The sequence below is a fragment of the Asparagus officinalis genome, chromosome 3 (assembly GCF_001876935.1).
Source record: "Asparagus officinalis chromosome 3, Aspof.V1, whole genome shotgun sequence".
Lineage (NCBI taxonomy): Eukaryota > Viridiplantae > Streptophyta > Magnoliopsida > Asparagales > Asparagaceae > Asparagus > Asparagus officinalis.
This window is the reverse complement of record NC_033796.1, coordinates 59893680-59906702: the sequence shown is the minus strand read 5'-3', so window position 1 is coordinate 59906702 and position 13023 is coordinate 59893680. Positions and strand designations below refer to the sequence as shown.

Sequence of the window (13023 nt, the reverse complement as noted above, 5' to 3'; positions counted from 1 at the left end):
TCATGATTATAAAAACTTGTCTCACGTTATCTTATCAAAATATCCCGCTTCACAAAATTATTCCTATTTATCCCACTAAAATATCACACTAGCGAAAAATTATTTTACTTTAACAATTATCACATTTTGCATGAAAATATCCCAATTGACTAACACCCCCTAGGAATATTCATATGACAACTAACAAACAATATTTAATGTGCCAATCTTTTACAATTTAGAATAGTAAAGCGCTACTTTTTACTTTTTACTACTTAGGATGTTTTAAGTCGTGCATACCTGAACCTAAGAGGTATTATACGCTACCCAACAAAAAAAACGAAAAAAAAAACGAAAAAAAAAAACAAACAAACAATGAGATCAAGGTAATTAATAAATGAAATTGCACTAATAAATTGCTCATGCACGAAACTCATTAAATGCGAATTCTGATTACAAGATGCGAGCATGTTTCTTGTCCTTTCTTTGGTCATGCAGGAAGGGATCAACCCAGCCTTCATCTTCTCTGGTCGCACGATCCCATCGCTCTTGAAAACATTCCAGTTCTGACCTTGCCCGTCTCCTCACCTGCAAATGTTGAAGAGATTGATCAAGGCGCGGAAATAAAACTCAATTCAGGGTGCAACCCGTGCAGAGCACGACCTTTATTTTTTATTTCCGCTACAGTAATTCTGTATTTAAATACAGTTTTTTGTATGTACCACATTAACATTTTTAAAATGCTACAGTGTATCACCTGAGTTACAATAATAATACTACAATATGTTTTTAAGTGCTACATTTCCCGCGCTGTGATGCGATAATAATGCTACAATAATTTACTATAGCATGAATAGTGAATATTGGATCCCCTGTCCGTGCTAAGTGTTAATGCTACAGTGCTATATTTACTGTAGCATAAATATTGAATATTAGATTCTCCCATTATTATAGGGGAATAGATGTGAACACGAGGGTGCTTACATAAGTAAACTTTCTCTCAAGTAATAGGTACTTGTTTGGCTAGTGATTGTTGAAATAAACGAATCTTAAAGGGCTTTTATGGAAAGATATAATTTAATGATTGAAATATATAGATGAAAATTAAAATGTGTTTAATAAATAGGATGCGAGTTTTAGTCCCACATTGGTTAATTGAATGTATTTTAGTTGGTTCAAATTAACACACGTGTTATATATGGTATAACAAAGGTGTTAGTATAGGCGTTAAAAATTACCTATAAGTTCCCAAACATAGATCGAGACGAAGATAATATGATTAATGGTATAACAAAGGTGTTAGTGTAGGCGTTAAAAATTGCCTATAAGTTCCCAAACACAGACCGAGACGAAGAAAAGACGATTAACATCAATATCCAACTCAAAGAGGATCATCTGACGCTAAAACAAAGCGATGAAGTGACGAAGCAATAACGAGATTTAGAATGCATGATTCGAGAAGAAAATGAATGCACGAATATGAAGAACTAAAATTTCGACCATGATGCAATCCGAATCCAAAAGAGCTCAAAAGACAAAAGTTGTAGGACTCTTTGTCAGCTTTCCAACGCAACTTGAATCACCTCATTCCGAGATCGGATAAAAGAATGAAAGCCAAAATACCGAATGCAGTACAAACTGTCTCGGATACCGAGACAGTGTTTTGTCTCGGAATCCGAGACACAATAAGGTGTCTCGCACATGTGCGAGACACCCCGACTTGTCTCACAGAATGAAGCCACGAGACGCGTTTTCGACGAGTTTTGATCGGTTTTGACGGGTCCAGTGGCCTCCTAACTGCTTTAGGAATATCCTAAACGCGAAAAAATCATTTCTAACTGAAGATAAGACCAAATCACGAGATCTTATCCACAAACATGGTGTTCAAGTGCTATAAATACCCCCTTCGTCCATTTGTGAAGGGGACTGACAAATACTGAGGAGATCTGAGCTTTTAGGCGAGTTGCTGACGTTTTGAGAGCAGAGCCACGAATTTTAGAGAGGGAGGTGAGATCTTGGCGAATTCCTACGCATAAAGAGAGGATTTCGAAAGATCTGCAAGCTTTTCACCCATTCCCTTTAGATCAGACCTTGTTTAGACCTTGTTTTGATCTTGAGAAGAGTAGTAATCTCACTTTGTTGAGGTTATTCACTTCTGTTCGAAGTTTCCTCGATTGAAACAAAGAACACCGAGCCTTCTTTCAGATCAATCAAGATCTGTTATTCGGCAGTTCACGGATCAAAGCGTCCCTAACATAGCCAAAGATCCCACGCAAGCAGCGATCGATAAACGATCTCTGTGTGTGTTTCTAGGAAGTCTCTGTTTGTTTTATTTGTGTAGAGAAGTCTTATAAAAAGGCTCACTCTTTTGAATCTGTAATTCGATAAACGACTTGTAATGGATTCCACTAATAAAATGATTTCCGACGCAAACGCGCTGACGATCACAGTGGGAGCCAATGGTCTCGCTGCCGAGACTGGAGTGCCGCAACCGATCCAGATCCCAATTGATACAATGTTCGAGTACGAGTTCGACCAAGCTAAGTTCGAAGAATATCTCTCATTGTCTTCATCAAAACCCCCCTCTCCCCGCAATTGTAGGAGAATCTCGTCTTTGAAGAAGGTTCGCCCGATCGTTGCTGAATTTTCCCTTCGCAACGCCTCTCCGACATCCAACCAAGTCGGAGTCTCTGCTTGCGACAACTCCTCTCCACTCAAGGAGTTGTTCGATGAAAGTTCGTCAATTCTGACGAAGAGGGCTCGTTAGAGGCAAAGCCAACGTCTCACTCGTCAAATCGCCAAGTCCCTAGAATCAGTCGACGAGGTTCGATATTACACAGACTTGGAGTTCAGGAAGCGTCAGGTAATCCAGCTTCCTCAACGACAATTTGCTGTCACTTCCTCCAAGCCATCGACGGAGGAATGAGTTCTCGTCAAAAGGACTCGTTCAACCCTGAAACAGCACATCCAGAAGCGCCGCGCACGTGCCGCACGCGCGCGTGCTCTTGTGCGACAAGTGAAAGTCATGAAAAAGAAAGAGGTGGCTAAAGAACATTCAAAATTTCGCAAAATATGGGTGCCAAAATCCAGACTCACGCCGAATCAAGACCCAAAAGTAGACAGAAGTCCTCTCCCTGACTCGAGACACAGTCATGTGTCTCGACTAAGTTTGAGACACATCAAGGTGTCTCGGCCAAAGCCGAGACACATCCATCTGTCTCACGCCAACAGGTGTCCCCGCGGTCGCTTCCTCGCCTCCGTCGATGTTGGTGCCTGCTCTGTCTGCTGCCATACCCCCGATGGAGCCTCAGGCTAGTGTTGACCTGTCAAAATTCAAAATTACGATAACAAATCGCCTTGGTCCTCTGCAAGAAAATCGAGGCAAAGCTTCGATGAAAGAACGCTTGGGTCCGGTGAATAAATCCCAAGTGACTCTTCAGACTGGGGGTGTACGCGTCCTCCCGTTAAGTCAAAACCATTACCATCTGGGAAAACCTCTGTAACCGCCCGCTTGGGGATGCGTATTGAAGCCCAGGAGCCCGTTAAGACTCCACACTCGCAAGGGGGTGGTTCTAAACGTGTGATTCCTGTCACATCCCTAGAAAAAAACATGCCTATCAAAAGATGACGTTATACCTGGGAAGTCACACCAACAATAGAGTGCTCCGGCAATCATACCGATGAGTTGTACTATCAGACAGGGGGTGCGAACAAGTCTCGAAAGATAAGTATCTGAGAAACGAACTCTCATTGCTCGTGCGAGAGACTTATCAAGGTAGCATTACCAGAATGTAGCTGCCCCAAGACCGCTCCGTAGAGGGTATCGATATTTAAAAGACTTTCTATTAAAGCGTCGAAGCCCAAGCCAAGGCGTTTCCGCAAAAAAAAATCAGCTGTTCAAGATGATGAACTCCAAGAAGTCACCATCAACATGACAGATAAAAGAAAAACGACGTTCAACCAACTCCAGTCCTGATTCTTATTCTGGAATATCCCAGCGTCTAACTCGGCTCCAATAGGGAACGATCAGACGTAGGGATTATCAAAGGATGCATAGAGGAATATCCTCAGAGATGAAGTATCAGACGCTTGCTCCGCGGTCTCTTCAGACGAAACAATGTCTAGCATGGGACTAAACAGAGAGGCGTTCACTATCACGCTGGACCAATTAGCCCAAATTCACTTCAAGACGCTCTAGCCAAGTAAAAAAGAAGAGTTTAGAGCTGAAATGAAAACATATATAGAGTTGGCTATACAACAAATGAGAGTTACAAACTCAAAGACTTCACAACCACCTGAGACCAATCAGCGGGCCGAATCTAGCCGTTGCACTCAGAATGTCGCGGACAACAGTGATCCAGAAGTGGACGAAGTCATCAAGGCTGATGCACCCCTCAATAATATTGGGGGTAGATCAAGTGCACCCCTCAATAACACTGAGGGTGGCCCAATTGCTTCTTCTCAACATCGTTCGAAGAGAGATGAATGCAACGACGAGATGATAAAAGAGCTGGAGAATAAGGTGAATGCCTTGATGTCCGTTCAAGAAGTAAAGAAGACCATCATTCCGTGTTCATACCCAAGGGAGTGAGAGTCAATTCCGTACCCATCGAAGTTCAATTTAATCAACTTCACGCCATTCGACGGGAAATGCTCGCCAACCCAGCACTTGGTCTACTTCAAATCCCGTTTAGGTATAATATCTGGGAATGAACATTTGATGATTCGGCCATTCGTGGGCATCCTGTGCGGGGCCGCATTCGATTGGTATCGACGTCTTAAGCCAGGGAGCGTCAACTGCTGGGACGACATGGAAAATCTGTTCCTCAGCAACTTCTTCGATGACGACACCGATGTGTCAATTGGAACCCTTTTGGATGAGAAGCAGAAGAGCGGAGAGTCAGTCGACACATTCGTTAAACGCTTCTGAAATAAGGCGATGAACTGTCGAGATCCGTCCACAGAGGAGTTCATACTCCAGACTTGCCACAATAATCTCTCACTAAGGCTTTGCTTTATTCTTAAAGACAAAATCCAAACATTGGTTGACGCCGACATCATAACGACAAAATAAGCAAAATAAGGACGACAACTACTCAGAAGAGTATACAAGTATAAATTGTTTCTCCCGGACTCCAACAAGTATACGAGTATAAACTGCTTCTCCAATACTCCGAAGAGTATATGAGTATAATCTGCTTCTCCATGAACCCCCGACAGGTATACGAGGTTAAACTTCTCCCTTGACTCCGATGAGTACAAGAGTATAAATTGCTTCTCCTTTATCATCCTACTGGTATATGAGGCTAAACTGTTCCCTTTCCTCCAACGGGTATATGAGGTTAAACCGCTTCTCTTATTTCCAATAGGAAGTTCCTATAGAATATTACACATAATATTCTTAAGGATAACCTAACAACATGGCTAAAAAATAATGCGCTCCTCATTGGACTCAGTTTTGCTGAAAAAGCTGAGGGTCGATACAAAGTTCGAGGAGAATACGAAGTCAGGAACCAATACCTGATTCTGTATTAAGAATGGCAGCGTTGCCCACCAACGGGAAGTTCCTGGAGAGTACTACGAATTGTCTTATTAAGGATAACCTGAAATGAGCTGATTATTCCAGATGAAAACCAACCATTTGAATAATCCACTTTTAATCATTATAAAAATGATGATTACGGATTCCCCATTGTGGTCATTTAATCATTACCATGATGATTAAAACCCTCCCACTTTGACTTTAAATTCCTTCAAGGATGAAGCACATCTCATTAGCTTCAATCCTTTAGGAACAAACGGTTTGAATCCTTCTTAGTCATCGATAACCAGTATTCTCTTGCGAAGTGGAAGATAACAAAATATCTTCTATCCTTCATTCATAATCCTTGGTTGGTTTCAGTCTCCAGGATCAATTCCATCAATTCCGCTGTGTTTTTTGGAGCACTTTTTCGTTGAGATTCAATGACTTCATCGGGTCAATCTTTCCTCACGAAACTCCCATGGTGTAATTGTGCAATGCTCGATTTCACGATTCTCCACCACAAAGTCCCTCATTGATCAAATTTATTGACGGTTGGTCCACCAAAATTCTTCATGGCTAAATCCATTCAAACTCCCATTGTGTCTAGCCTTTAACACTCCCACTGTTGAAGTCCTGACACGACACTCAAAATTTTAATCTGTTGATCCATGATGATTTTCAAACCCCTACGTGTTAAGTCCTTGCATTTTGACACCAAAAACTCCCACTAAATTGACACAAAGTTATACAAATCAACACTCTCACTGTTATTTGTACCTCCACTCCCACCGTCATTAACGAGAGGTCCACTTTCAAATTGGATGATTAAACCTTTGAATAGTTAGGGTTTTTTCAAACCCGATTTGGTCAAACCTTTGAACAGTTAGGGCCAAAACCGGAGTTTCCTTTCGATAAATGAGAGTTCTCCACCCAAACCGAGCGGTCAAACCTTTGAACAGTTAGGGTCGTCTCAAACCCCATTTGGTCAAGCCTTTGAACAGTTAAGGCCAAAACCTGAGTTTCCTTTCGATAAACGAGAGTTCTCCACCCAAACCGAGCGATCAAACATTTGAACAGTTAGGATCGTCTCAAACCACACTTAGTCAAACATTCCTACAGTTAGGGCCAAAATTGGAATTCCATCTCGATAAACGAGAGGTCCACCTTCAGATTGGGTAATCAAACATTTGAACAGTTAGGGTTATCCGTATCTTTTTTATTATTGGAGTGGAGATCCCACTCTTAGTTTCACCTTGTAGATTCTCGAAGTAGAGATCCCACTTTGAGTTTTTTTTGTCCGGCATCGAAGACACGACAGGATATAGAATATAAAATTCTTCCGTTCCGGCATCGGGTTTGTCTTCGCCCCAAGAGAAAACAAGTAGGAGATAGAATATTAGAGTGGAGATCAAACAAGTAGGAGATAGAATATTGGAGTGGAGATCCCACTCTTAGTTTCACCTTGTAGAGTCTCGAAGTAGAGATCCCACTTTGAGTTTCTTTTTCAGCAGAGGAGATAGAATATAAAATTCTTTCTTTCCGGTATCGAAGACATAACAGGATATAGAATATAAAATTCTTCCCCTCTGGCATCGAGTTTGTCTTCGCCCCAAGAGAAGACAAGTAGGAGATAGAATATAAAATTCTTCCTTCCTCTCCGGCACCGGGTTCGTCTTCGCCCCAAGAGAAGACAAGCAGAAGATAGAATATAAAATTCTTCCTCTTCGGCACCGAGTTCGTCTTTGCACTAAGAGAAAACGCAATCTTTCAACATCCAAAATCCATGCATCACACGCATGAGGGACTTTATCTCGATCCCTAATTAGAGATAAGTCTGCATCTAACACATGCTGTTGGGTGGTCCGTTCCCGCGAAAACGATCAAGTCTACGTATTCAACATCGTAGCGATAAAAATCCATGCCTCACACGCATGCCAGACTTTATCTCGATCCCTAATTTGAGATAAGCCTACACCTAACACGCGTTGTCGGTTAGTCTTTCCTGTAAAAAATAACAAAATCTATGTATTCGATATCATATCACTAAGTCTAAAAGAGTTTATTTTTTTAGCACAACGTTGCATGTAGAATGAGCTTAGACAATCTACGTGCTAGCCCGACTCAAACGGTAGTCGGTAAAGGCTTATCAAATCCGTTGATGACTGAGGGTTTGCCAAAAATCCTATTATGTTTAGATAAGCATCTTGCGACAACGGATTTGCTCTTCTACCTCAAAGAGCTTCTCTTCACAAACCTTGTACAAGCTTCATTTCCAATCAGCTTTAATAGTCATTGACGCACCAGCTTCATCAGTTAGTCTCGTGACTAACACATTGAGATGTTCGGTAGCCTTTGAAATTGTAGCCGTATCAACATCTACAGCTGATCCTACAATCAAATCTCACACAAAGAGCTCAACCTAGTAGGCGTCCGATGCATTCTCAGCTTGCTCTTCCCAAACTCCGATGAGTACATGAATATAAACCGATTCTCCACGCTTTAACGTCTTAAAAGCTTAAACTGTGTAGACTCCAGCTCCGATGAATACATGAGTATAAACTGATTCTCTATGCTTTAACGCTTTAAAAGCTTAAACTGTATAGACTCCAGTTAACGTATGAGTATAAACTGTGTTCATGCCGTAACAGAGTTTAACGCCGGTCAACGCGTCAACAATTTCGCCAAAAGAAGGCTCAAGATAATTTCCAGATCAAAATTATCCCCGGGAGTTCAATCGTAATTCAGATACAAACTCCCGACGAAGATAATCAGTTCAACATCAACTCGACGACACGAGCTAATTCAAATATCAACACACCAGTTTTAGTTCAAGATTTCGACAACAGTCAGACGATAAACGCAGCACCGGAAGAATTTCAGACTATTCAACAAAAAATACTGAATAAGATGTAAGCTGAAGAAGTCAAAAAAATTGAAGGCTGAGCCTATCTTATCCAAAGTATTTTAAACTCCTCTATAAAAGAATGAGGCTGTAACACTTTAGAGGGGGTATCGTAAGCGTTAAAAATTGCCTATAAGTTACCGAACACAGATCGAGACGAAGAGAAGACGATTAACGTCGATATCCAAGTTAAAGAGGATCATCTGACGCCAAAATGAAGCGATGAAGCGATGAAGCGACGAAACAACAACGAGATTTAGAATGCATGATTCGAGAAGAAAATAGATGCATGAATATGAAGAACTAAAATTTCGATCATGATGCAATTCGAATCCAAAACAGCTCAAAAGACAAAAATTGTAGGTCTCTTCGTCAGCTTTCTAACACAACTTGAATCACCTAATTCCGAGGTCGGATGAAAGAATTAAAGACAAAATATCGAAGACAATACATGTGCGAGACACCCCGACAGTGTTATGTGTCTCGGATTCCGACACAGTGTTTTGTGTCTCGGAATCCGAGACACAATAAGGTGTCTCGCTTATGTGTCTCGGATTCCGACACAGTGTTTTGTGTCTCGGAATCCGAGACACAATAAGGTGTCTCGCACATGTGTGAGACACCCCGACCTGTCTCGCACAGAATGAAGCCCCGAGACGCGTTTTTGATTGGTTTTGACGGGTCCAGTAGCCTCTTAACTGCTTTGGGAATATCCTAAATGCGGGAAAATCATTTCTATCTGAGGATAATACCAAATCACGAGATCTTATCCACAAACATGGTGTTCAAGTCCTATAAATACCCCCCTTCATGCATTTGCGAAGGGGACTAACGAATACTGAGGAGATCTGAGCTTTTAGGCGAGTTGTTGATGTTTTGAGAGCAGAGCCACGAATTTTAGAGAGGGAGGCGAGATCTTGGCGAATTCCTGCGCATAAGAGAGGATTTCGATAGATCTGCAAGCTTTTCACCCATTCCCTTGAGATCAGACATTGTTTTGATATTAAGAAGAGTAGTAATCTCACTTTGTTGAGGTTATTCACTTCTGTTCTAAGTTTTCTCGATTAAAACAAAGAACACCGAGCCTTCTTTCAGATCAACCCGGATCTGTTATTCGACGGTCCACGGATCAAAGCGTCCCTGGCATAGGCAAAGATCCCACGCAAGTAGCGACCGATAAACGATCTCTATGTGTGTTTCTAGGAGTCTCTGTTTGTTTTATTTGTGTAGAGAAGTATTATAAAAATGCTCACTCTTTTGAATATGTAATTCAATAAACAACTTGTAATGGGTTCCACTAATAAACTGATTTCCGACGCGAACAGTTAGGATTATACACTTGTGTTGGTATATAAGCGAGCAGACACGTGTGAGCGGGCTCGCAGTGCCGACACGTGCTCTTTTTGTACGTGTTGTCTTTAAATGAGCTTAAACGTTTTGCATGTTCTCACTTAAAACCAGTTGAACATTTTGTACGTTACAATCGTTACAATGATTGAATATGTTTTATTGCAGACGTTACAAACGTTGCAATAGTTGTCATTACAAACGTTGCAATAGCTGTAATTCAAATATTTGTCTCTCATTAACCTTATAAAAAAGTTTCTTCTGATCATTTGAAACACACAGAAAAATAAAATCTCATGTCTTCTTCTTCTTTTAATAATTTTATAAGCTGTTAATTACTGGAGGGTCTGACAAACTAAAGAACTAGTCATGGTGTTCACAAGAAGAGAGCGCTTCTTTGGGCTGCGGCCGTCTCATCCTCGGATGTACTGTGCAGACCCAACGCTACTATAGGTGAGGGCATAGTTTTTTCAAGGTCAGTCCTCTGTTAAGGCACTTCTGTAAAGTATTTCAAACTTGAAATGTTTTAAATATGCTGTTTCTAACTTTATGCTCTTTTTTTCTTTCTTGTATGATTTGTTCTGTACTAAACTGCATCTAAAGTGTTAGGATATGGACGAGTGGACCTAAAGTTTCCTTCAGGGCGAGTTTTATCATTACACAAGGTGCATCATGTTCCTGCTGTTCGACACAATATTATCAGCTGTTCATATTTAGTTAGGGAGGGTTATGAGTTTTCTTTTAAATGTAATAAAGTAGTTATGTCACATGCCGGATCTTTTATTTTTAAAAGCTATGATTCTGATGGAATGTATAAAATTAGAGCAGAACATGATCTTAGTTCTGAAATAAATAAAATTTTTGTTTCTGATTATCCTGTTAGTAATAATATAGAATCATCTGATATTTGGCACAAACATCTTGGTCATATTAACTTTAATTCTGTAAAAAAAAAAATGATGAATCTTAATATGATTCCAAAACACTCTTTAGATCATAGTAAGAAATGTCCAGTATGTGTAACAACTAAACAAACAAGGAAACATTTTCATTCTGTTAATAGAAACTCTGAGTTGCTTGATTTAGTTCATACTGATATTTGTGAATTTAATGATGTTTTAACCAAAGACATAAATAAATGTTTTATCACCTTTATAGATGACTATAACAAATATTATTATGTTTACTTGCTTAAAACGAAAGATGAGGCTCAAGAAAAATTTATCATTTTTAAGAATGAAGCTGAACCCCAAACTGACAAGAAACTTAAAAGGTTAAGATTTGATAGAGGTGGAGAATATACATCAAATGAGTTTTACTCTTCTATGTTAATCTTTTGGCATAATGCATGAGGAAACTGCTTCTTATTCTCCTCAGTCTAACGGTGTAGCTGAACGTAAAAATAGAACTTTAAAATATATGATTAATAGTCTACTTGAAAGTTCAAGACTTCCTAAATATATGTGGGGAAAGGCTTTGAATATAGTTTGCCATATTCTGAATAGAGTCCCTCAGAAACATAAATAAATTAGTTCATTTGAACTTTAGAGAGGTCGGAAGACAAGCTTGAAATAGCTTACAGTGGGGTGTCTAGCAAAAGTGCTAATTCCAGAATACAAGAGGAAGAAGCTATAGGTCCTAAGACAATATACTCTATCTTTTTGGGTTGCGTAGAAAACACCTATGTTTTGAGATTCTTAGTGATCAGATCTGAAATTCCAAGCATAGATGTTAATACGATTGTTGAATATCGTGAAGCAATATTTTTTGAGGATGTTTTCCCTATCAAAACTAGAATGTCTCAAAATATTTCTAATAAACAATGACATAAATTGTTCGAGACCGGATATATCTTACTCGGTTTCTAAATTAAGTAGATACACTAGCTGTCCAAATAAGACTCATTGGGAGGCCTTGGATAGGATACTTCGGTATCTGAAGGGAACTGTTTCCCTTGCACTACATTACAGTAGATTCCCTCCCGTTATGGAGGGATACAGTGATGCAAGCTGGATTGCTATAGGTTCAGGTAACAATGGTTGTACATGGTATGTATTTACCTTAGGTAGCGGCGCTGTCACTTGGAGATCTGTCAAACATACCATTTTGTCTCGGTCTATGTTTGAGACAGAACTTTGCGCTTTGGACATTACTGGTTTAGAAGCTGAATGGCTTAAGGGACTTATGTCCAAATTGCCCATGATCAGCAAGCTTATTCCTGCAATCTCTGTGCATTGTGACAATATGACCACAATTGCAAGAATTAAAAGTTCAAAGTATAGCCGCAAAACTCAAGGTCATATCCAAGTACGGATAAAGAATGTGAAGAAGTTTGTTGATGAAGGAGTAATTGCTGTAGACTTTGTCAGGTCCAAGGACAACATAGCAGATACCTTTACAAAAGGACTAGAGTTGTCACTAGTTCTTAAATCCAGGTTGATGATGGGACTGAAACCCTTACCTAACTCATCGACAATAGCAACCCAATCTATCTGAGTGGAGATCCCACAAAGTAGGTTCAATGTGGTAATAACAAACTGTTGAGTGAGTTAAACACCTAATCATAGATTGATACTTTGTATCTGAGTCTATCATCATGCATACTTGGAAGGTGTTGATAACTGCAAGTATAGTAAGAGTGTTTCGACTCTGAATGAGATCAAGTCTTTAAGACGAGATGCAAGCAGTGCATCCCTGGGGATGTCCAACTATATGAACATAATTGTGTGGCCGAGGTTATTCTTCGAAATTGTTCATGAAAAGGATAAGGACACATAGCCATAATACGTCAAACCTAAAAATTACTTCTATAGCTTATATCGTGTTGTTACCAATAACTATCACCACATCAAAGCTTCAAGTTCAAGACTTAGTTTCACTTCGTGCTTGTGGTGATAAAATTGGATAACTATAGCGAAGGTTCAAATCGGAAGATACTATCTCCGAAAGCGTGATATGTATAATCTTAATTACTGTCAGCTATGGAATTGTGGGGGATGAAAAGGACTGATCTCACTGTGAGTCCAATATCCACCCTTAGAAGTTTCACAAAACTACACACTACACATGCCTTTACGCATTTCAACATATGACCTAGTCCTTTTGTACAAATGAAACTTTAAAAGCACGGTAGTAATGGGCTTTCACAAATTATCGCAGTTCAATTAATTTTATAATTTCCAAGTTAAAAGTTAGGATATTTTCTTTCTCCATACTGTTGCTCTTTTATTTTGTCCAGATCAGTGTTAGCTTGAGTCAACTGTCTAACGTA

At 39.9% G+C, this 13023-nt stretch overlaps 1 protein-coding gene across 3 annotated transcripts in view; it reads right to left on the bottom strand.

The window, feature by feature from the left end:
- Positions 358-13023, bottom strand: part of LOC109834210 — a 29769-nt gene continuing 17103 nt past the window's right edge. For all 3 annotated transcript variants that reach the window (XM_020402176.1, XM_020402175.1, XM_020402177.1), the window contains exon 14: positions 358-567. In XM_020402176.1, coding sequence (XP_020257765.1) covers positions 433-567 — 135 coding nt within the window. In that variant the 3' untranslated portion in view covers positions 358-432. The remainder of the gene's footprint in view (positions 568-13023) is intronic.